Genomic DNA, 20,055 nt, shown 5'->3' on the forward strand with positions numbered 1-20,055 from the left:
AAATTGCACATTCCTATGGCGGGGACCAGTACATGCATTTTTAAAAAGAACTGTTATTGGATTCAAAAGTGGTGCGACGACTGTCATATTACCCACCACTAAATCATGATGGTTGTGGTGCTAATGGAAATGCTGCTGCTGATGATGCGAACATAAACAATGACCTGAATTGCAACTCATAACATCACGACTGCGGCCTCCTGCTGCACTTTTACAAACCCAAGCTGAGACATTGCCCGACCTCAAAATACATATACACACACAAATCAGTACTCGACACATCCACTCTGCAATCCGCCAATTCAGCAATGACTTCATACATTAGTTTTACAATAGTACGCACACCATCACCACCTCCACCTTCCTCGCTACCATCACCACCCCCCGATCACCACCGCAGACAGCGTCACAATCACCGCCACCGTGAACACCACCACCACCACCTCCCCATCATCGTTCACTCACCTTGAACGCCACGGGCAGAGTTTTATTGCAGCGCCAGTGTGAGGGCAGCACGGAGCACAGGAAGTTGGGGCTGTCTGTGCGCACCAGCTCCCCGGGGTGGTCAGCCAGCACGTCCGCCGTCGCGCGCTTCGAGTGCAGCAGGGAGCCGGCGGCCCCCGCGGCGGCCGCGTCTTGGCAGTTGGCCGCAGGCACCCCCATGGCCCCGGCAGCCCCCGTGCCCAGCTGGTGCTGCTGGTGCTGCTGGTGCTGCTGGTGGTGGTGGTGCAGCAGCGCCCCGTCGCTGGAGCCGCCGAGTCCCTCGGCCGCCAGTTTGGCCACGGGTGGAGCCGCGAAGCGCCGCCCGGCACCGCCGCCCGTCTCTACGAGAGTGCGCATCGTCTCAGTCGTCTGCGCGTCCGCCTCGCGTGTCCGTGCTGCGCCGAGCGGTGTGGGGTGAGAGATGTCTGGATGGTTCCCCGTATGCCCGGAGGGCTGTCTGTCTGCCTGGACGGCTCAGAGGCAGGCTGTCTCGATATGTGCCTGTCTGGCTGTCTGGATATCTCTCTGTCTGGCTGACTTCCTGTCCAGATATTGGCGTGCCTGGAGGGCTGCCTGTCTGGATATCACCCTGCCTGTCCTGCCCGCCTAATCCACAGCACCTATCTCAACGTATCTCCCTTACTTGTGAGAGGCATGCACCTGCTACAGACTCAGCTGCGCTCACGTTGCAGTCTGTGCGTGCAGTGCGCGCGTACGAGCAGTCTGCTACTACTTACGCATAGCTGCTGCCCTTCCTGATTGAAAAGCCAAAACTTGCACCGTACACAGAGGCCGGCACCCACGCCTCCGCCACCACAGACGTGAGAACCAAACAGCGGGGAGAGAAATGTCAGGCCGAGCTAAGAGCCGCTTCCCGTAAAGCGGTTTAAAATAATAGCAAGTAGCTGCTGTGAATTAATAATACTATCTGTCCATGGATGCTGTGGGGACTCGAGTCGAGATTGACAGGTCGCTTTAAACGCTGCTACCGCTGGTGCCGTCTTCTATGCAAGACTTACGCCGTCAGACACATCTACGATGACAGTATTTATATAGACTGTCGTGATTCTGCGGTGCGTAGGCGTGTTAACAATATGAGCTGCCGTGTAAGACTGACGCTATGAGACACATGCGTAATTACAGTATATTACACTATACTACTTACAGTATATGTTGTATACTGTCGTGATGCTACAGTGTACAGGCGTGTGAATGATGAGACGTTCCGGGTGAAGCCCAATTCAATGTTCACTATGGCGTCATCGAAGAAATGAATGAGTCAATGAAGGAATGAGAACGAGTGAATTAATGAATGTGATGATGCATGGCGGTGACGGCGAAAGCTTTGGCGCTTGCGACTTGGATGAAATAGAAATGTTCAAAGTAAACAAACTTAGAGCAAATACGAATGGTAGCAGTAGTAGCAGCAGCGGAAGCAGTATAGTCCACGTTTTTATAAGCTGGCTGTGCCGCAACTGTTGACAAGTTGAGTCGCTGCCTTCTTCGCAGTCGTTAGCGACAAACGCGTGTTCAAGATAACTCTTCGAATACCAAGAAAATATCCTGCTTGCTACGCGGTGCGCGGTCTTCGTAATACAAAAAAAAAATACTCTGCGCAAACACTAATAACAAGAACGACGACAAGTAGGGTAACTCAATTTGCGCCCTACGTGCGCGCGTAACATTAATAATGATCTCACTCTCGCTTGCTCGCGAGCTGCCACACCGAGAGTGTCCCTCCTCGACACCAGAACCGCACTCGGGGTTGCGGTTCGCCCTGTCGCTGTGGTTTGCGGAGGGGGGGGGGGCCGTGAGGGCGCACGCGGTTGGGGGGGTTCGGGGGGGGGGCTGATCACTGAGCTGAAGGCCGAGAGCGGTGGTGTGGACGCGATTTTGACGCTGCCCGGCGATTCTATTCGAGCCACGCTTCTCGGCTACCGGCGAGTCTGGCCGAGCAGGCAGCGTGTGGAGGATGTATTGGGGAGGGAGGGGAGGGAGGGGGAGGGATGGGGTGGGACGGGTGGATGCGTGACTGGCTGTGTAAGGAGGCGTCTTGGAGAGAGGGAGGGAGGGAAGGGGGAGGGGACGGCGGCTGTACGAGTTGGGGACTTCTCAGCCGCGCCTCGCCTGCACCCCCACCCGCTCGCTCGTGCGTTCTCCAACCCACTCACCCCCACCCATCCGTCTCCTCCCCTTCCTGACCGCCCCCCCCCACAACCTCCTCTCCCCCCACCCCCATCCTTGTGCACAGCGATAGCGAGACGAGGCCGGTGACACAACTCGCATCGACTCAGGGCGCGCGTGGCGAGTGAGTCACCAGGGACTGGCGGAGTTTGGGGGCTCACTGCTCGCTGGCCACTCTTACCCAGGCATCGTCATCATCACCACCACCAGGCGCTTATCGTGAAAAATCACTCAAGAGCAAAGCATCACCCCCATCGCTCCCCTCCCTGTCGCCCGGCATGCAGTCTCACAAGTTCGGGAGCGCCGTTTACATTGAGAACGACGCCGCTGATGTTCACACACACACACGTGCGCACACACTCACGCACACACACTTACGCACACACGCGCACACACTCACGCACACACACGCGCACACACGTGCGCACACACACACACACGTGCGCACACACACACACACACACACGTGCGCACATACTTACGCACACACACGCGCACTCACGCACACACACACACACACACGTGCGCACACACACACACACACACACGTGCGCACATACTTACGCACACACACGCGCACTCACGCACACACACACACACACACGTGCGCACATACTTACGCACACACACGCGCACTCACGCACACACACGCGCACACACACGCGCACACACACGCACACACACTTACGCACACACACGCGCACACACACTCACACACACACGCACACACACACACGCGCACACACACACACACTTTCACACAGACTCGCACACACTCTCACACACACCGCACTGTTTTGTGTCAAGGGGCTGAGTAGACCGATGTGAAGGCTGACCCGTTGAGATATTTACTCGCGACCGATGGAGTTCGCCCTTGCCGGACATGGAACTTTCTCACGCTACTCTTTGTTTTTTTTCGGTAAAGTCACGTAGGTAAAATAAAATAAATGAAAACAACTAAATTAAATCACGACGTTTCGGAGGCAAGACAAGCTTTCTCACGCTGCCGAATATCGCAGCGCAATGCGCTCACCACTGCGCCACCGCTCCTCACAGTCACCACACAAAGACAAAGATCCCCCGTGTAGCCTGAACAGACTGTTGGGGCAAGTGCCGCTCGCGAGCACCTATGAAGGCCGGCACTGCACACGAAGGGTGGGTGGCCAAAACCACGCCCGGCCGCCTTTGTCTCCACAGTGGCGATGTTTACTACACACCGCACCAGGTACTCATTTGAGGCTGAGTCGACCTAGGGGAGGCCCTGGACCGGTTCAGATAATCGTCACCGGTGTTTGCCCTGAGCGGGAATCGAACTCGGGTCGCCGGGTTCGTAGCGCAGCGTAGCGCTAACAGCTACACTACCCCTCCCCGCAGTGTGAACGTCATCGTCGTCATCCGTGGTTAATCCACTGCTGGATGAAGACGTCCTCAAGTCGCCGTCGCTGCTACGATGCCTTGATCTCGTGCGATGCGGCGGCGACAACAACAAGAACCCCACCGAGAATGGCTGCACTCGAGCCGAGCCGCATGAGGTTCACATCTCTGGACGGGCTCCATCCCTCTTCTGGCATGTCCGTCACACTCGTCTCGACATGCCGTTGTCCCGTGCTCTCGAGCCGACGGAATTGCCACGCTGCTTAGAGGAGGGGGGGGCAGGGGGGGCAGAGGGGGTGCCTTGCCCCCTCCCCAATGGCCAAAGCTACGAGTCCGGGCCCCCTTGTCAATCACCGCGAGATCTGTCATCAACAACGGTGTCAAAGAACAACAACAACGACGGAGCGCCCCATACAGCGTTAAATATCAGAGACCGTGAGCGCAGCGATGTGGCGAGGCAAGAGGAGCCGCTGTGTAGAACAGCAGCCTGGGTTCGACCGTGCGAGACGAATCAAACATTGGGGCCCCACCTGAGCTGATAACGTCGTTACCGCGCCACTACACCGAGCAAGGAAGCTTTGGGCCTCTCAAATCGCGGAGTCGTCAGCACTTCGGAGGGGGCAAGTCACGTGGTTTTCAATAAATACCAGCGCGCTTGATTCTCGGAAAACTAAAAAAATAAATATATGAGTGAGTGAGAGAGAGAAATTCATAACAGTCTGGCATCCACCGCCCTGGTAAACCGTCTTGCGTTCGACTCGATATGCACTCGCAGAGGGGGGGGAGGGGGGGGGTCATAGAAGTAGCAGTAGTCCCTCGAAGCGCGGCCCCGCAATTGCTTGCTCACGCCACTGCGGGCGGAAGGGCATTGCCACCACTCGCGGGCAGCTCGAGAGAGCCCCGCTGTTGAAGGGATGTTGGCCCGCGCTTTCAGACGCCTCGGAGGAAGTGGCTGTACCCACACTTCACCCCACCGCATGCGCCCTGCCGATCGACCAACTCGAGCATCACCCACCTACATTGTTGCTTTTACGGAGGCGTTGGACTATCCCCACGTGCAAGCGCAACATACTGCTGGGTGAATGCTTGCACGTTCTCCGTGGCGAACATCGGGGTTGTTTCACCATACTTCACCAGCCTGGTCAGTGCGATGAGGCAGGGTCAAGGGCGATCGCCGTGCAGGACCCGGTACAGATATCACTCGCCGCTGCCGTTAGCCGTGGCGGGTAACTCAGCTGAGCCGGGTTTTGCAGCGCTAACCACTGCGCCACCACTCAATCGCCGACTATCAACAAGCCGGGCTCGATTGCGTAACGAACGTGCGGCTTCCCAAACAACACTCTGGCAGGCTGCAGTACGAGCCCGCAAGAGTGGAGCGGTGGCGCGGCGGTTAGCGCAGCGCGCTCTGAAACCGCTGACCCAAATTGGCAACCGCAGCTCCCGTCGGCGACGAGAGACGTCTGAATGAGTCCCGGGGATCCCCTCCCTCAAACCGCCACCACACATTGACCAAGCCCCCCACCCCCCGCCCCGCACTAACCATCGCGGCGAGGTCTCATAACATCCAGCAGTGGATGGGCATGGCCGAGCGTGTATTATTAACCACGGCCATCGCCATGACGGTAATGGGATACCCGAGTTGAGGGTGGCTTTAAAATCCGTGACTGTTCGCTGTAATGCATTGCGCGCTCACGCGGCTCTCGCTCTCTCTCTCTCCATTCCTGAGTGGCGAATCATCACCGTAGTCGACTCAGTGACACGGACAACACAGCCAGTGTCTCTCTGTCTGGGGTTGGCGTTGTAATCGCACAGACCGCAGTCCTCCGATTGTTAGACGCCACTCTCAGCTCCCGGTGGTTTTAAATGGGGAGCGGTGGTGGAGCGGTTAGCGCTACGCTGCGCTACGAACCCGGCGACACCGAGTTCGCTTCCCGCTCACGGCCAACACCAAGTGACGATGATCTGAACCGGTCCTGGGCCTCCCCTAGGTCGACTCAGCCTCAAACGAGTACCTGGTGCGGTGTGTAAAGACATCATCACTGGGGAGACAAAGGCGGTCGGGCGTTGTGTTGCCACGGTGCCGGCCTTCATATGTGCTCGCTAACAGCCCTTGCCCCAACAGTCTTTTAGGTCTACACGGGGGACCTTTGTCTATGTTTGTATAACTGATTTGACGCCACGCACAGGTATTGGGACGCGTCTTACCTTGCGGAGCGTCTCGTAGCCCGGAGAAGGAGGTCGGTGACTACAGAGGACTGAACAATGTCTGTTGGAATTTACATTAGTCACCTTCCATTAGGCATACCCCACGATTCAAAGACACAATAACGTCGTCCAACCGGCCTACTGTTAACCAGCAGCATTTGTTGACAGATTCCAACACTATCCCGGCTTCGCCCCTTTTTGTTCAGTTGCTCATCAGCAGTCCGGAGGGCAAAGCAAGAACGACTGGTCTACCGGATGTTATTGGCCAGTGCATGCTCTCGACACAGTGGGCTTGCAAGCGGCTCCAACACGTCACCTTGCGCCCGACAGTTGCTTCGTCATTGAACTGACGGTCCATTATGGATATCGGTCGTTGTCTCAGCCTATCATCGATACGGGGTCGCTAAAATAGGTACACTACTGTGCCGTCCGGTAACGGCGGCTCGTTTGGTGGTAGTAGACTGTCGGATATTCTGTGCCGTGTCATAAGAACGTGGAATTGCAACCGCGCGTTTGAGCTTTTGGATGCGTTGAGCTGTGTTCGTTTATCGATCACTGTAATATTTAGCGTTTATTTTTCATTCATGACATGTTTAAGCAGGCGTCGTTGGAGCGGTGGCGCAGTGGTTAGCGCACTGTGCAACCTGAGTGAATCCTCAGTCATGGCCAACATCAGTGGCGAGTCCTGTCCCCCCACTACCATCCAACCTCCTTTCACGTCAACCCCCACCGACCCGAGTGGTAAAGTAATGCTGAAACAACGCCCACGATCAACCCACGGAGAGGCTTCTTATTGGTATGAAGTCATCTATCCGTACACAATTGCACAAGAAGTCGCGTCGCGACGCGCTACGCTTCGTACACATTTTACCAAAACAAACCGATACTACGCACTCGCGCGCGTGCCACGTGGGGTGAAGGCTGCGGGGTTTAAGGCATTACTCGTCACCATCGCCGCCATGGGGAAGCATCAATACTTCACGCGCCTAATACATGCGCAACTCTTAAACAACAACAACAAAAAAAACAAATCACAGCCTTTGGACGATCCACTCATGCATGGAAGGGCTCCCCACGCCTCCGAGGCAGTCGGAGTCCGTCGTTTGACAATAAAATACTTCACCAACCCACACTGGACCAGCGTGACCAAGCAGGCGAGGGACGTGGGAGTTGGGGTGAGACATTACGCGCCACTGATGCTCGTCGTGATCGGGAATCGAACTTGGGCGGTCCGGGTTGATAAGCGCAGTGCACTGACCACCCACCCCAATTGGCGCCTCCGCACGCAACCGCGTTACACGGCATTGTTACGTCCTGTATGTTGAACTTCTTTCGCACCGTACGTAGCCAACCGTACAAATAATCACTAAAGTGCATATGCACACCCATTACGTTTGTCAACGTTTTAAAATATAGCAATGAATAGTGGGACGTAATCATCATCAATGCGCCTCTTTCAGCCTCGGTGAATAGTCCACACACAAGGCAGTTGTGCGATATTATTCATTTGAGTTCGCTTGGACTGCGGACAATTTTCTCAATTTCCAGTAAATAAGTGTCGACGTTCGTACCGAAACTTACAACACAAGAAGCAGTTTTGTCCGGCCATTGAGTCACAGAATAAACTACTTCCCGAATATAACCCCCTTCGAATGAATAAACGAAGGGCATCGCATTTATTTCATTATCAATAACGACGTCGCCCAGCCACTGAAATAATTTTAATGAGCCGAGAGGGGACGAGACAAAGAGACAAACTTTGGGTTTCATCCCGGCCCGATCGGTCCTCTTCGCCGCTAGGTGGCGACACGAGTCAAAAGCAGCGTGCGTGAATCCGTGGATTGCACTACAAAGACAAAGATCCCCCGTATAGCCTTAGGGGCCATCCATTTAGCACGTACGCATGGAGGGGGGAGGGGGGGGTTACCCCAAATGCGTTCGCTTGCGTATGGGGGGTCTACTGCCAATGTACGCATAGGAAACGGGGGAGTGGGGGGTGCGTCAGGCGTACGTACGCAGGTAGGGGGGGGAGGTGTATGAAGTACGCGTGCATACAGGTAGGGGGGGAGGGGTCAAGTTTTGACAGATTTTTGCGTACCTACTCAATGGATGGCCCCTTAACAGACTATTGGGGCAAGTGCCGGTAGCGAGCACCTGTGACGGCCGGGTAGGCCACACGATGGGTGTGGGATGACCCGCACTACGCCAGGCCGCCTTTGTCTCCCGGGTGGCGATGTTTCCACATCGCACCAGGGACTCAATCGAGGCCGAGTCGACCTAGGGGAGGTCCAGGACCGGTTCTGATATTCGTCACCGGTATTGTCCCGTGAGCAGGAATCGAACTCGCGGGCTCGTAGCGCAGCGCGCTAACCGCTGCACCACCGCTCACTACTGGCATTACTTGAGCAGGCACACACACGCACGCGCACGCACTACAACAGCATTGCCCCATGTGCCTATGGATATGTACCGTTGGTAAGAACCCACGTGGGTGGTTATTATCTCTGCCTATTGACGTATCAATTATCACTGTTCCATCGCGTTCGTCAATTTTGCTCTTGCGTGTTTCCCATAAGCGCGCGCGCGTGCGTGTGTACGTGCGTGCGTGTGTACGTGCGTGCGTGTGTACGTGTGTGTGTGTGTACGTACGTGTGTGTGTGTGTAGGTTGACTCAGTCTCAAATGAGTACCTGGTGCGATATGTAAAAATCGTCACTTGGGAGACAAAGGTGGCAGGGCGTGGTGCAAGCCACCCACTCCTTCATGAGTCTTACCGGCCTTGTATGTCTGTGTGTTGAACGCATGTCGCTTCGTTCGCACCCTATGCAGCCACTCGTGCTAATCGGAGGTGCTACTCGAGAACAGCACTTGCCCCACATCCTGTTGAAGGCTACACGGGTTTTTTTGTCTTTGGCCAGGTTTTTGTAACTTTATTGGCAACGGGCAATTCATATTGAGACGGCATTACATTTCCGCAGCGTCTTATAATGCGAAGCATATTCAGCACACCGAGTGACAGGAATGGTGAAGTATGGCCAACAACCAAGCCCTCATCCAGCAGTGGCTGACAACAAGGTTTGTTTGTTAGTGTACAACATTACACAATACAGCAGTGTGTCGTCCTTACCCGTACCTTCGATAAGCTACGTACGTTGCGAAAGAAGTTCAACATTTTGTGCGTACATTCTCAAACTACGTCCAAGTAAACTGTGTATTCAAGGTGGCTGGTTTTGGGCTCAGGCGATCACGGCCACTGAACCGGTTTACTGATGGACTCCTCTGCGTTCGAATCCGCGTTTTAACCGCCTATGACGAGAGCGGTGATCATCTCAGCCCGGTCACCACAAAAAGACAACCAACCACCATCGCTCTGCATTTGGCTTTTCAGTTAACCCAGCTGCTTACTGATGACATTTTCAGTTTTTACTTGCACCTGCATTAATTATAAGAATTATAGAGCGCCTCTCGTTACCACAAGGTTGAAGACCAGATAAAAACAAAACATTTAGAACTATTGTATAAACACTGGTAAATTATAAACAATACAAAAAGTAGACAACTTTGAATGGTAAAATAATCAGAAGATTCCAGAATAAAATCAGAAGACACAGTTAATTATAGAGCGCCTCTCATTACCACAAGGTTGAAGACGAGATAATAACAAAACGTTTAGAACTATTGTATAAACACTGGTAAATTATAAACAATACAAAAATGAGACAACTTTGAATGGTAAAATAATCATAAGATTCCAGAATAAAATCAGAAGGCAAAGTTATTTATAGAGCGCCTCTCATTACCACAAGGTTGAAGACGAGATAAAAACAAAACATTTATAACTATTGTACAAACACTGGTAAATTATGAACAATACAAAAAGGAGGCAACTTTGAATGGTAAAATAATCTGAAGATTCTGGTGTAAAATCAGAAGGCAAAGTTACAGCGATAAGCCTAGGTTTAAAAAGAGCCACTGGGAGAGCGAACCTCTGACAAGGTTACATCAAACACAACACACACAACACACACAACACACACAACAAACACAACACACACAACATACACAACAAACACAACACACACAACATACACACCAGACACAACACACACAACAGACACAACACACACAACACACACAACAAACACACAACACACACAACACACACAACAAACACAACACACACAACAAACACAACACACACAACACACACAACACACACATCAGACACAACATACACAACAAACACACAACAAACACAACACACACAACACACACAACAAACACAACACACACAACAGACACAACACACACAACACACACAACAAACACACAACACACACAACAAACACAACACACACAACACACACAACACACACGACAAACACAACACACACAACAAACACAACACACGGGGTGGACTTGACGGGTGCCCAGCGGTCGTCACTGGCTCTCACGTGACACACAGTGGTGCACTCCTCGCTGCCGCCGAGATGCCGTCATCGTGTTACGTCGAGGCACCAGTAACACGATGCAGATCGCAAACAACTCCACGTAAATTATTTCCGTATAATGGAGAAGTACAAATTGTAATAACATACAATAATGGAGAAGTACAAATTGTAATAACATACAATAATGGAGAAGTACAAATTGTAATAACATACAAATTGTAATAACAATTTGTATGTTATTGTAATAACAATTTGTATGTTATTACAATTTGTACTTGTAATAACAATTTGTAATAACAATTTGTGTGAATCTATTTTTGTTTTAATACAAAAGCGAGATTAGTCAACAAGTGTAAAATCAATTCTCCCAGCGTCGTCACAAGCGGCGTTGATTCCGCGGCAATAACTTCACGTGATTTGGGCCATCACCGGGGTCACAGTCGTGACACCTCCGTCGGTGACACCGCCCTGAATTGGAGTCAGTGTACAACAGCTGACGTTTCAGGCAATAGCCCTTCTTCATATAAAGACTTTTACGAAAAAGAAGAAGCTGCTGCTGCTGATGATGATGCCGTTACGGATTTTTTTTAATTTATTTTGCTATTCGCGCTGTTGCGCCGGTTGCCGTCGCAGCCTCGAGGCGAGCACGCGCGATTCGTGATCTCGACACCTCCTCCCCTCGTGCACCACGGGCGGCTGTCGTTCCGCGTGGGGGGGGGAGGCGCGAGGTGGGGCGGGAGGATAACCGAGCCGCGCCAGAGGAACTCTGTCGCAGTGGGTAGGAGGAAGGCGAAGTGTCGCAAGGCCCCGCCGGGCGTCAGGAGATTACGGGCCCTCGTCGATTGTCAAAGATCTTTCTTGTTGCCCGTTTCGAAATCGCCCCAGCCTCGCATCCTCCTGCTGTCGCTTGGGACACTTTCTGGAAGAGGCACGGCGCTTTCTCGATGGGAAGGACTCGCAGATGTTTGAGCAATGGTCTTGTTGTTGTTGTTGCTGTTGTTGTTATTATTATTAACCATCGACGTATGTCCTCACATTCTGTGGACAGGTTTAGTCTCGGACATAGGAATGTAGAATTGTAAGTATTGGTGCAGGGCTATAAATGGAGCCAGAGCTCCACCCATAACTCATTTGAGCAGGGAGATCAATTGCATTGTTATTGAATAGCGACGTCTTGTCCCAAATACTGGACCTGTTGTAGTATGTCCATCCATGAGAATTGTCTGCAAGTGCGTAAGAGTATTTTAAGTTCGCACATGAGCACAGAACACAAAACAAAACTAAATATCACGCACTGTGAGAAACCATCCGCTTCAAGATCACACGAATAGAAGGAGCAGTCCAGTCGGTGTCTCCGCACCTAATTGGACACGTGATATGTTTGTTTCATCGGCTTCCGTTGCCAAGCTTATAACGCAGCAAACTCTGCACCGGTTTGGATCGTGTGAGTGTTTCAACTTGTTCCACAAATGAGAGTGTAAAACAAAAAGCCCGATACTGAACACCTGGGCCGAGGTTGTGAGGTTCACGTTCAAACCGACACTTTACTTAAAAAAAAAACCTCGGCTAAAATTAACCCCACTGCAGTATCTGACTGCGGACATCTATCAATAGTCGTATACATAAAGACAAACCGCGGTGGAAAAATAAAACAAAATAGAATGAATGCGGGCGCACACACGCACACGCGCAAACAAGCAGTGGCAGGCTAAAAAATAAATAAACCGCCAGGTATTTTTTTTCTCGCTCTCTTTCCTCCTTTTCATAAACAAACATTTACGGACGTGCACACACAAGCGGCACTTTGTTCGCTCTTTCTGGGCGATAAAAAAAACACGCGAATCGGGGCCGGCTCCTTAAAGCCGAGCCGTGCGGTGGCTCTCGGTGAGCAGAGCGGCGTCGCAGAGAGCCTCTCAGTCAGAGAGCCTCTCAGTCAGAGCATCTCAGTGAGAGAGCCTCTCAGTCAGAGAGCCTCTCAGTCAAAGAGCCTCTCAGTCAGAGCTCTCAGTCAGAGAGCCTCTCAGTCAGAGAGCCTCTCAGTCAAAGCCTCTCAGTCAGAGAGCCTCTCAGTCAGAGAGCCTCTCAGTCAGAGCATCTCAGTCAAAGCCTCTCAGTCAGAGAGCCTCTCAGTCAGAGAACCTCTCAGTCAGAGAGCCTCTCAGTCAGAGAGCCTCTCAGTCAGAGTGCCTCTCAGTCAGAGCATCTCAGTCAGAGAGCCTCTCAGTCAGAGAGCCTCTCAGTCAGAGCTCTCAGTCAGAGAGCCTCTCAGTCAGAGAGCCTTTCAGTCAGAGTGCCTCTCAGTCAGAGCATCTCAGTCAGAGAGCCTCTCAGTCAGAGAGCCTTTCAGTCAGAGAGCCTCTCAGTCAGAGTGCATCTCAGTCAGAGCATCTCAGTCAGAGCGCCTCTCAGTCAGAGAGCCTCTCAGTCAGAGAGCCTCTCAGTCAGAGAGCCTCTCATTCAGAACATCTCAGTCAGAGCTCTCAGTCAGAGCATCTCAGTCAGAGCTCTCAGTCAGAGCCTCTCAGTCAGAGCTCTCAGAGAGCCTCTCAGTCAGAGAGCCTCTCAGTCAGAGAGCCTCTCAGTCAGAGCATCTCAGTCAGAGAGCCTCTCAGTTAGAGAGCTTCTCAGTCAGAGCTCTCAGTCAGAGAGCCTCTAGGTCAGAGAGCCTCTCAGTCAGAGCATCTCAGTCAGAGAGCCTCTCAGTCAGACAGACTCTCAATCAGAGAACCTCTCAGTCAGACCAACGGCTCCCAAGGCTCGCAAACTTCTCGGCTTGGCTGCATCTACCCACGCTGCCACCACTGGTCGGACGCCCACCCCAAATCCAAGATGAAGATATGTGACAAAAAGCTTTATAGCTCATTGGATTCTTCCAGTGTCAATCAATATTTTGAGTCTGAAGATCGCTGGTCGCCACCCCCCACCCCCGCCCGCTCTCCAAATCACCCGCAGGCCACCCCTCTCCCACCACCCGTACCAACACTACCCCTGGCACCACCTCCAGGTTACCACGACCGTGACACGCAAGAGAGATCACGTGCCCGTGTCTCCACTGCTTTTTTGTGTTTAGTTTGCTTTCCTTCCACCGCGCCTCCGATGAGCAAGGTTGGCTACATACATAAAGTACTGGGAGTCCCCCCAGCCCCCCCGCCCCCCGGCGCGAAGTCGCAATGTCCCCTGCACGGTATCCGTGCCGCTCCATGCGCCGCCCTCCCCCCAACTTGTGGACGGGGTTCACGAGGCCGCGTTCACCACGCGCTCGAGGTCTCCCTCTACCCCCTCCGCACTCACCGCCCCTGGCACCACCCTCGCCGGCGGGGATCTCTGCGCTCACAACGCGAGCGGTCGTGACGCGAGTGCACTGCGGCTTAGAGCAAACATGCGGGACTCCCTGGTGTGCACACACGCACACACGCACGCCTGTAACAGACTGTAGGGGCAAGTGCTGTTAGCGAGCACCTATGAAGACCGGAACGGTACACGAGGGGGTGGGTGGCCAGCACCACGCCCGACCGCCTTTGTCTCCCTAGTGGCGATATTTACACACTGCACCAGGTACTCATTTGAGGCTGAGTCGACCTAGGGGAGGCCCGGGACCGGTTCAGATAATCGTCACCGGTGTTGGCCGTGAGCGGGAATCGAACCCGGGTCGCCAGGTTCATAGCGCAGCGTAGCGCTAACCGCTACACCACCGCTCCCCATACACACGCACACACACGCACGCACACACACACGCACGCGCGCCCACACACACGCACGCACACGCACGCGCGCTTACACATATGTTTATAAAATATATATATATCCTTACGTACATTATAGGTGCCACTCAAAAGTCACGTTTGTTACCTTTAAGGTCACAACCTCCTGGTTGTATTCGTTTGCCTTTTAAACTGAAGCCACCGCGGGTTTAAAAAAATAAAAACACTATCTGCCAGTGTCCATGAACTGCTCAATAGAGTTGAATAACGCGATAGAGTCGATACGCGTGGAATGGGGCAGTGTGAGAGGCACAGACGCAGCAGAGAGGGGAACTCTGAGCAGCCCGCAAATACTTCGAGATGAGAATGCGATTCTCAGCTGTTGACTTTTACAGCAAGAGTCAAACGTCTAGAGGAGGCAGTCTTCTTCCTCTGGTCGCACGGCTCACGTCGTAGACGCAGAGCAGCCACTACAGTGATTCACATTCGGGTGGTCAAGCCCCAGATAACCACAGCGTCAGGCGCAGTAGCGGAGTGCATCATCATCATCATCGCTGTGATGTCTCCTTCGTATTTGTGGATCGGAGCGTTGCGTCCTTGATACGGAGGCGGTGATCCTATCGAACTGAAACTTCTCTCACCACTGCGCATTGAGCGGCACCCTCATTGCGCGTTAAAGTTCGTCGACATCGCGGTTGCTGAGCACGACCCCGTAGACCCGAAATGCCCAGCGGCCTGCAACGCGCAGTGACGTTGAATCCGCACGGAACGCTTCGGGTTGTAAAAATGCCGCGGACAGTAAGACACTCTCCAAAAGTCGTGCCCGTTGCCAATAAAGTTACACAAAGGAGGTCAAAGAGCCTAAAACAGACTTTTGGGATAAGTGCCGTTCGCGAGCAGCACCTATGAAGACCGGTACGGCATACGAGGGGGGTGGGTGGCGGTCACCACGCCCGGCCGCCTTTGTCTCCCGGTGGGTGTGTGAGTGGGTAGGCAAGTGTGTAACCGTTGATGGTAGCGATAGAAGATTGACAAGGAGGCGACTGACTGCGGGTGAGAGAGCGCAGGAGTGAACCGGTGAGTGAATTTCGTGGGAACTGTGAGCGGGGCTCTGTCGCGATTTGGCTCCGGCGGTCCTTCCCAGCGGCGAGACGTCGGCCCGACAGAAAACCTCAAAAGTTTACTTTGCGCAAGAGATGTCAGGGGCGTGAAACTTTTAGCAGTGGCCTCAAGAAATGTGAAAGCTGCGTTATCTGTACGCGCGCGTGTGAGTGTGCGTAATGTGCAACGTCTCAGGAATCGCAGCTTTTGCTTGGTTTAAACGGAGCTGTGTTCGAATGTGTTTTAAAATGCTTATTTTTAAAGGCATCTAGAGGCGTTCTCTCGAGCTCCCGCTAGTGGAGGCGCCTTCCGTCAGCAGTGGCGTCAGCGAGTAATTGGAGAGCTGCGCCTCGAACGTTATCACTTTTTAGCGATACTGTGTGATGCACAAACCCGTTTAAGAATTGCTATACTGTGCTCTAGGGATGTTAATTATCAATGTGGCATGTAACTCTATTCTTAAAATTCCACATTTTATACAAACGACATTCTTAAGCAAAACTGTGGACCTAATATCGTATTTTTCTTACTTGATACAACGCACACATGTATGCGTACTTCAAATGCAAAGCTAGACTTTTCATGTTGAAATAATAAATAACGTAGTCATGCATTTTCGGAAGAAGTAACAAAAAGGGTTTACTGGAAAGGTTTTTTTTTCTCCATCATTTGTTTGGACTCGCTGTGAAATTTGCATGCGACCAATGTCATGTTTACAGTGTGGGCAAAATGTAAATGCGTACACCGACTTTTTACATGGAAAGCCTTAACGGTCGCAATGAGCCACGCGTATTAGGGACACGTGGGGATGCAGTGGTCGCGTGCCGCCTTAGTTTAGACTACCAGCAGTGCCGGATTCTCCGAGTAGCACAAGCAGCTACTACACATGTAGCTACGGGCCCCGCACTTTCAAGGGCCCCGCGCTAAATGCTTTCGAGCTATCAATTCCGGTTCACTGATTCTGCACTTGCTCTATTACTATAGTACTATATTGCCTTCAACTTTTATGAACGACTGGCTGTTTAAGGTTAGCGATTGCTCGTATTATCTGGCTTTATAGCAAATGAAAACATACAATTACTTTACTACGCAATTAAAAAAAATTGTGTTTTAATTTGTGTGTGTTTTTTTAAAATTTAGGGCCCCTTTATAACATGTGCTACAGGCCCCGCACTCGCTTAATCCGGCACTGACTACCAGTGGTTCTTAACCTTTTCCCGCAGCCTGCACCTCTTTTGTTCTTAGAAAGGGCATCTCGCACCCCCAGGGGATGCGTGCACCCCAGGTTAAGAACCCACTGGTTTAGACTTTCAGTGGCAACGGCGACTCGGATCACGAATTGCATCAGCAGGTTTCTGATAATTGAAACCCGGTCACTCACGCCTCGGCACATTCAGGCAGCATCTCAGCGGGCAGACTTAAGCGATGCATGTGAAAGAATGACGCGGCCCAGCAACTTTCCCGCTATAGCACGATCATTCCTAAACCCGTCCAACTTAAACACCATTCACTTCCTACCTGCGTCGCGAAACGCTCATTATATTTTAGTCCTTCGGCCTATTTGGTTTTCCAGACGAAAATCATCCAGCGGCAAGTTGTTTAGGGCCAAGCAAAACCCTGGACCCGTTTCAACATTCTGGATCTCATCAGCAGTGCCGGGCTTGTTAGGGTCATTCAGTTATTCACATTCAGGGACGTTAAGAAGCACTGATCCGGTTGCGTATGCCTCTTCAAGCGATTCGCGTTCACCTGGTGCACACGTGTCACTGTGCGAGTGTGTCATCGCACTCAGCCCTAATGGTCCGATTCAACTGCGCCCTTCTTGTCAAGGCAGTAGTCGAGACACCCAAACTGTGCGCGTGCCACACACAGCAGCGCGCGCTTTAACCCCCCCCCCGCCCCCCTATTAGCCGGTCAGTGGCACACGGGAACGGCTCAGACCACTTCCTTCCCTCTCACCCCCAGCAGCAGTTACTCCAGGTGTTACTTTATTTTAATATGAATATTGAAAAGAGGCCGCACCCGCACATTTAGGTGGCACTGCACCCCAGGCACACGCGCCAGGAACGAGGGCGTTTCAAGGTCGCAGCGCCAAGCGCCACACGGTGGCTTCATCAATTTGGAGGCAATGTTAAACAGCGGAACGTCGAGTCGCCAAACCTTAATTTTTTGTTCAACAACAAGAACATTGAAAACAACTCTTTACTCCAGTCCACACACAAAAAAAACCCCACGTGGGCTGTGTTGAACGCACGACACCTTCAGTTTTAACACGACCACATTCGGAGAAAAATCGGTTTGGATTTTTGCACGATTTTAATGCGTTGGAAATGTTTTGTTTTATTTTCCCGTGCGAAGGTTTATGCAGTCGGGGTTCAGGCGCAGCCGACTTCTTCCCAAGTAACCGCCGCCGCCGTCATCACACAACTGCCCAGGGAATCACAGTCAGTTTCTTTTTCCACTAATTCTGTTTGTTCACGTGGGTGCATTTACCCTAAGTCAGTCCCGTTTACCGTAAGTCGTCTGGCCGCCCTGCTACAAACAGAGTTTTTACCATTTTCACAACTTCTTTTAATACTCCCACTGTCTTGACTTCACGGTTTCCTCTTCTCCGCCTCTTTACGGGCCAGTTCTCTCTCTCTCTCTCGTTCCACTGAATTTAATTCCCACCTATCCACGCACTTGCTCTGTCCGTCCATCTATTTGTCTATCTGTCTGTCCCTGTCCCTGTGGCACGCGCTCCGCGGTAGCCAGGGGCATCGACGGTCGGACGTGAACGAAACTTGAGTGTAAAGTTGTGCTGCACTCAGGCACTTTCCCTCTTGAGAACCGGCCACATCGATTACTGCGGGTCCATTGCCCTCACTGCTGACCATCCCTGCCCTCTAAAAACGATGTATCTCATTCTTCATCATCATCAGTTAGTTGGAGAGTTATCTCCCCATCCCCTCCCTTTGGACAGCGACCACCCAAGCCTTGGTGATTCGTGTCTTGCCTTCCTTCAACGCATCTTCAGATAACGGTCGTATTTATATACTTTGTAAATACGAATCTGCATTTGTGTTAACATTAGGCATGACCATAGAGCCTTGCCAGGCACGTTCAATCACGAGCATTGAGTGCTGCACGTAGAAAACGTCGTGCCAGTTTACATTGGACATACGCTTGTAAATTTACAATGGGAAATAAGAATAGTGACAATCGTCAATGGAACTCACGATCACGCATCTCGTCCCTTTATCTGCTGGAGGATGAAGGCCTCCCCCACGCCGTGTCGGTCGTGGGAGGTTTTTTTTCTGACCATACTTCACCCGTCTGGTCTGCGTGGGGTTGTCACGGCTGGGCCCACGTGACCGGTTGAGATACCGTTCATGTTATGGCCGTGGCCAAGAATAAACCCATCCCCCATCGGCTTGCGAACACAGTGCGCTAACCACTGCGCCACCACTCGGCATAATTACATAACCAAACAGCGCGCGCGTTAGAGTCCTCCGCATGCCGTCCGACGTTTTGCTCCACGCCCCCGAAGAAGCTCCCGGTCGTGCGTACGCGGAAATGTTGTCCCCAACAATCGAGTCAACAAAGTCGGGTGCAGCTGCGCAGGGCAACCGCGCGAGACAAAATAAAGGAAACGCCGTACCGCAGGTGCGTTCGACGACACGTCTCTGGGGCCACGCCATCGAGTCAGTGAATCAGTGACTTGGTGGGACGCGTTAACAACGTTCCAAACGTGAACCACACGGCCACTCGGTCTGAACCCCCGCACGCTCCACACGCACGCGGGTGTAGAAGAAGAGGAGGAGGAGGTGGAGGAGGAGGCATCCACGACTGCCCATGCAGGGCACGTCGCATGCTCGGCGTGAACACTGCTGCTGCTGCACGCTCATCTGAAGTCGTATTTTTAAGACTTAAATGACTGCCATATGCAGCCATTAAAGGCGCAGACTAACAACGTTTAGCAAGAAGGAGGAGGGAGGATGAGGAAGACAAACATTTATTTATATATGTGTAGGTCGATCTGCGGGCGTGTGGTTAAATCATCCACCTTAGAACTGGTGGTATGTTTTAGATTTTTAATCCCGGCGGTGAGTGGACGAACATCTGGCATCCTCCCCACGCGCTTTGATGTCATCCGGCATTGGATGTCCCTGCTTGGCCCACGGCGCGGCGAAGGGGCCGAGGGGCCTGGGGCTCCACCACTGAGACGGTAGCCCGAGGTGGCCACCGCAGGTGGCGGGGGGGGGGGGGGCTCCACGCTGGGCAGGACACAGCGATACGCGATTCGGAAGGATCCCGGAAGAACTCGCGGCGTGATCGCGGCGATGCGAGGCGCGGTACGGAAATGCGACAATTGCGCTGGGCAGGACACGCGAGTGGAATGCGATGGGGATGAGGGCGGGGAAAGCCACTTGCAGTTTGGTAAGAGAGCGTGGCGTGTAAGTGTTGTCGACATGATTGGGCAATAACAGGACACATGTAGCCACGCTGGAAGGGCTCGGGCAGGGCTCAGCAACCTGCGGATCCCGAGCTGCAGGTTGCTCTTTCAGGACTGCTGCT

General features: G+C 52.6%; 1 protein-coding gene across 4 annotated transcripts in view; it reads right to left on the minus strand.

Annotated features, from left to right (window-relative positions):
• LOC116952997 (runt-related transcription factor 1-like) overlaps positions 1–20,055 on the minus strand; it is a 155,179-nt gene that overhangs the window by 76,190 nt on the left and 58,934 nt on the right. For all 4 annotated transcript variants that reach the window (XM_032972790.2, XM_032972791.2, XM_076074683.1 and 1 more), the window contains exon 3: positions 466–824. In XM_032972790.2, the coding sequence (XP_032828681.1) occupies positions 466–824 (359 nt within the window). The remainder of the gene's footprint in view (positions 1–465; positions 825–20,055) is intronic.

Source organism: Petromyzon marinus, chromosome 49, assembly GCF_048934315.1.
Source record: "Petromyzon marinus isolate PM22_M1 ecotype Great Lakes invasive population chromosome 49, UKy_Petmar_22M1.pri1.0, whole genome shotgun sequence".
Classification (NCBI taxonomy): domain Eukaryota; kingdom Metazoa; phylum Chordata; class Hyperoartia; order Petromyzontiformes; family Petromyzontidae; genus Petromyzon; species Petromyzon marinus.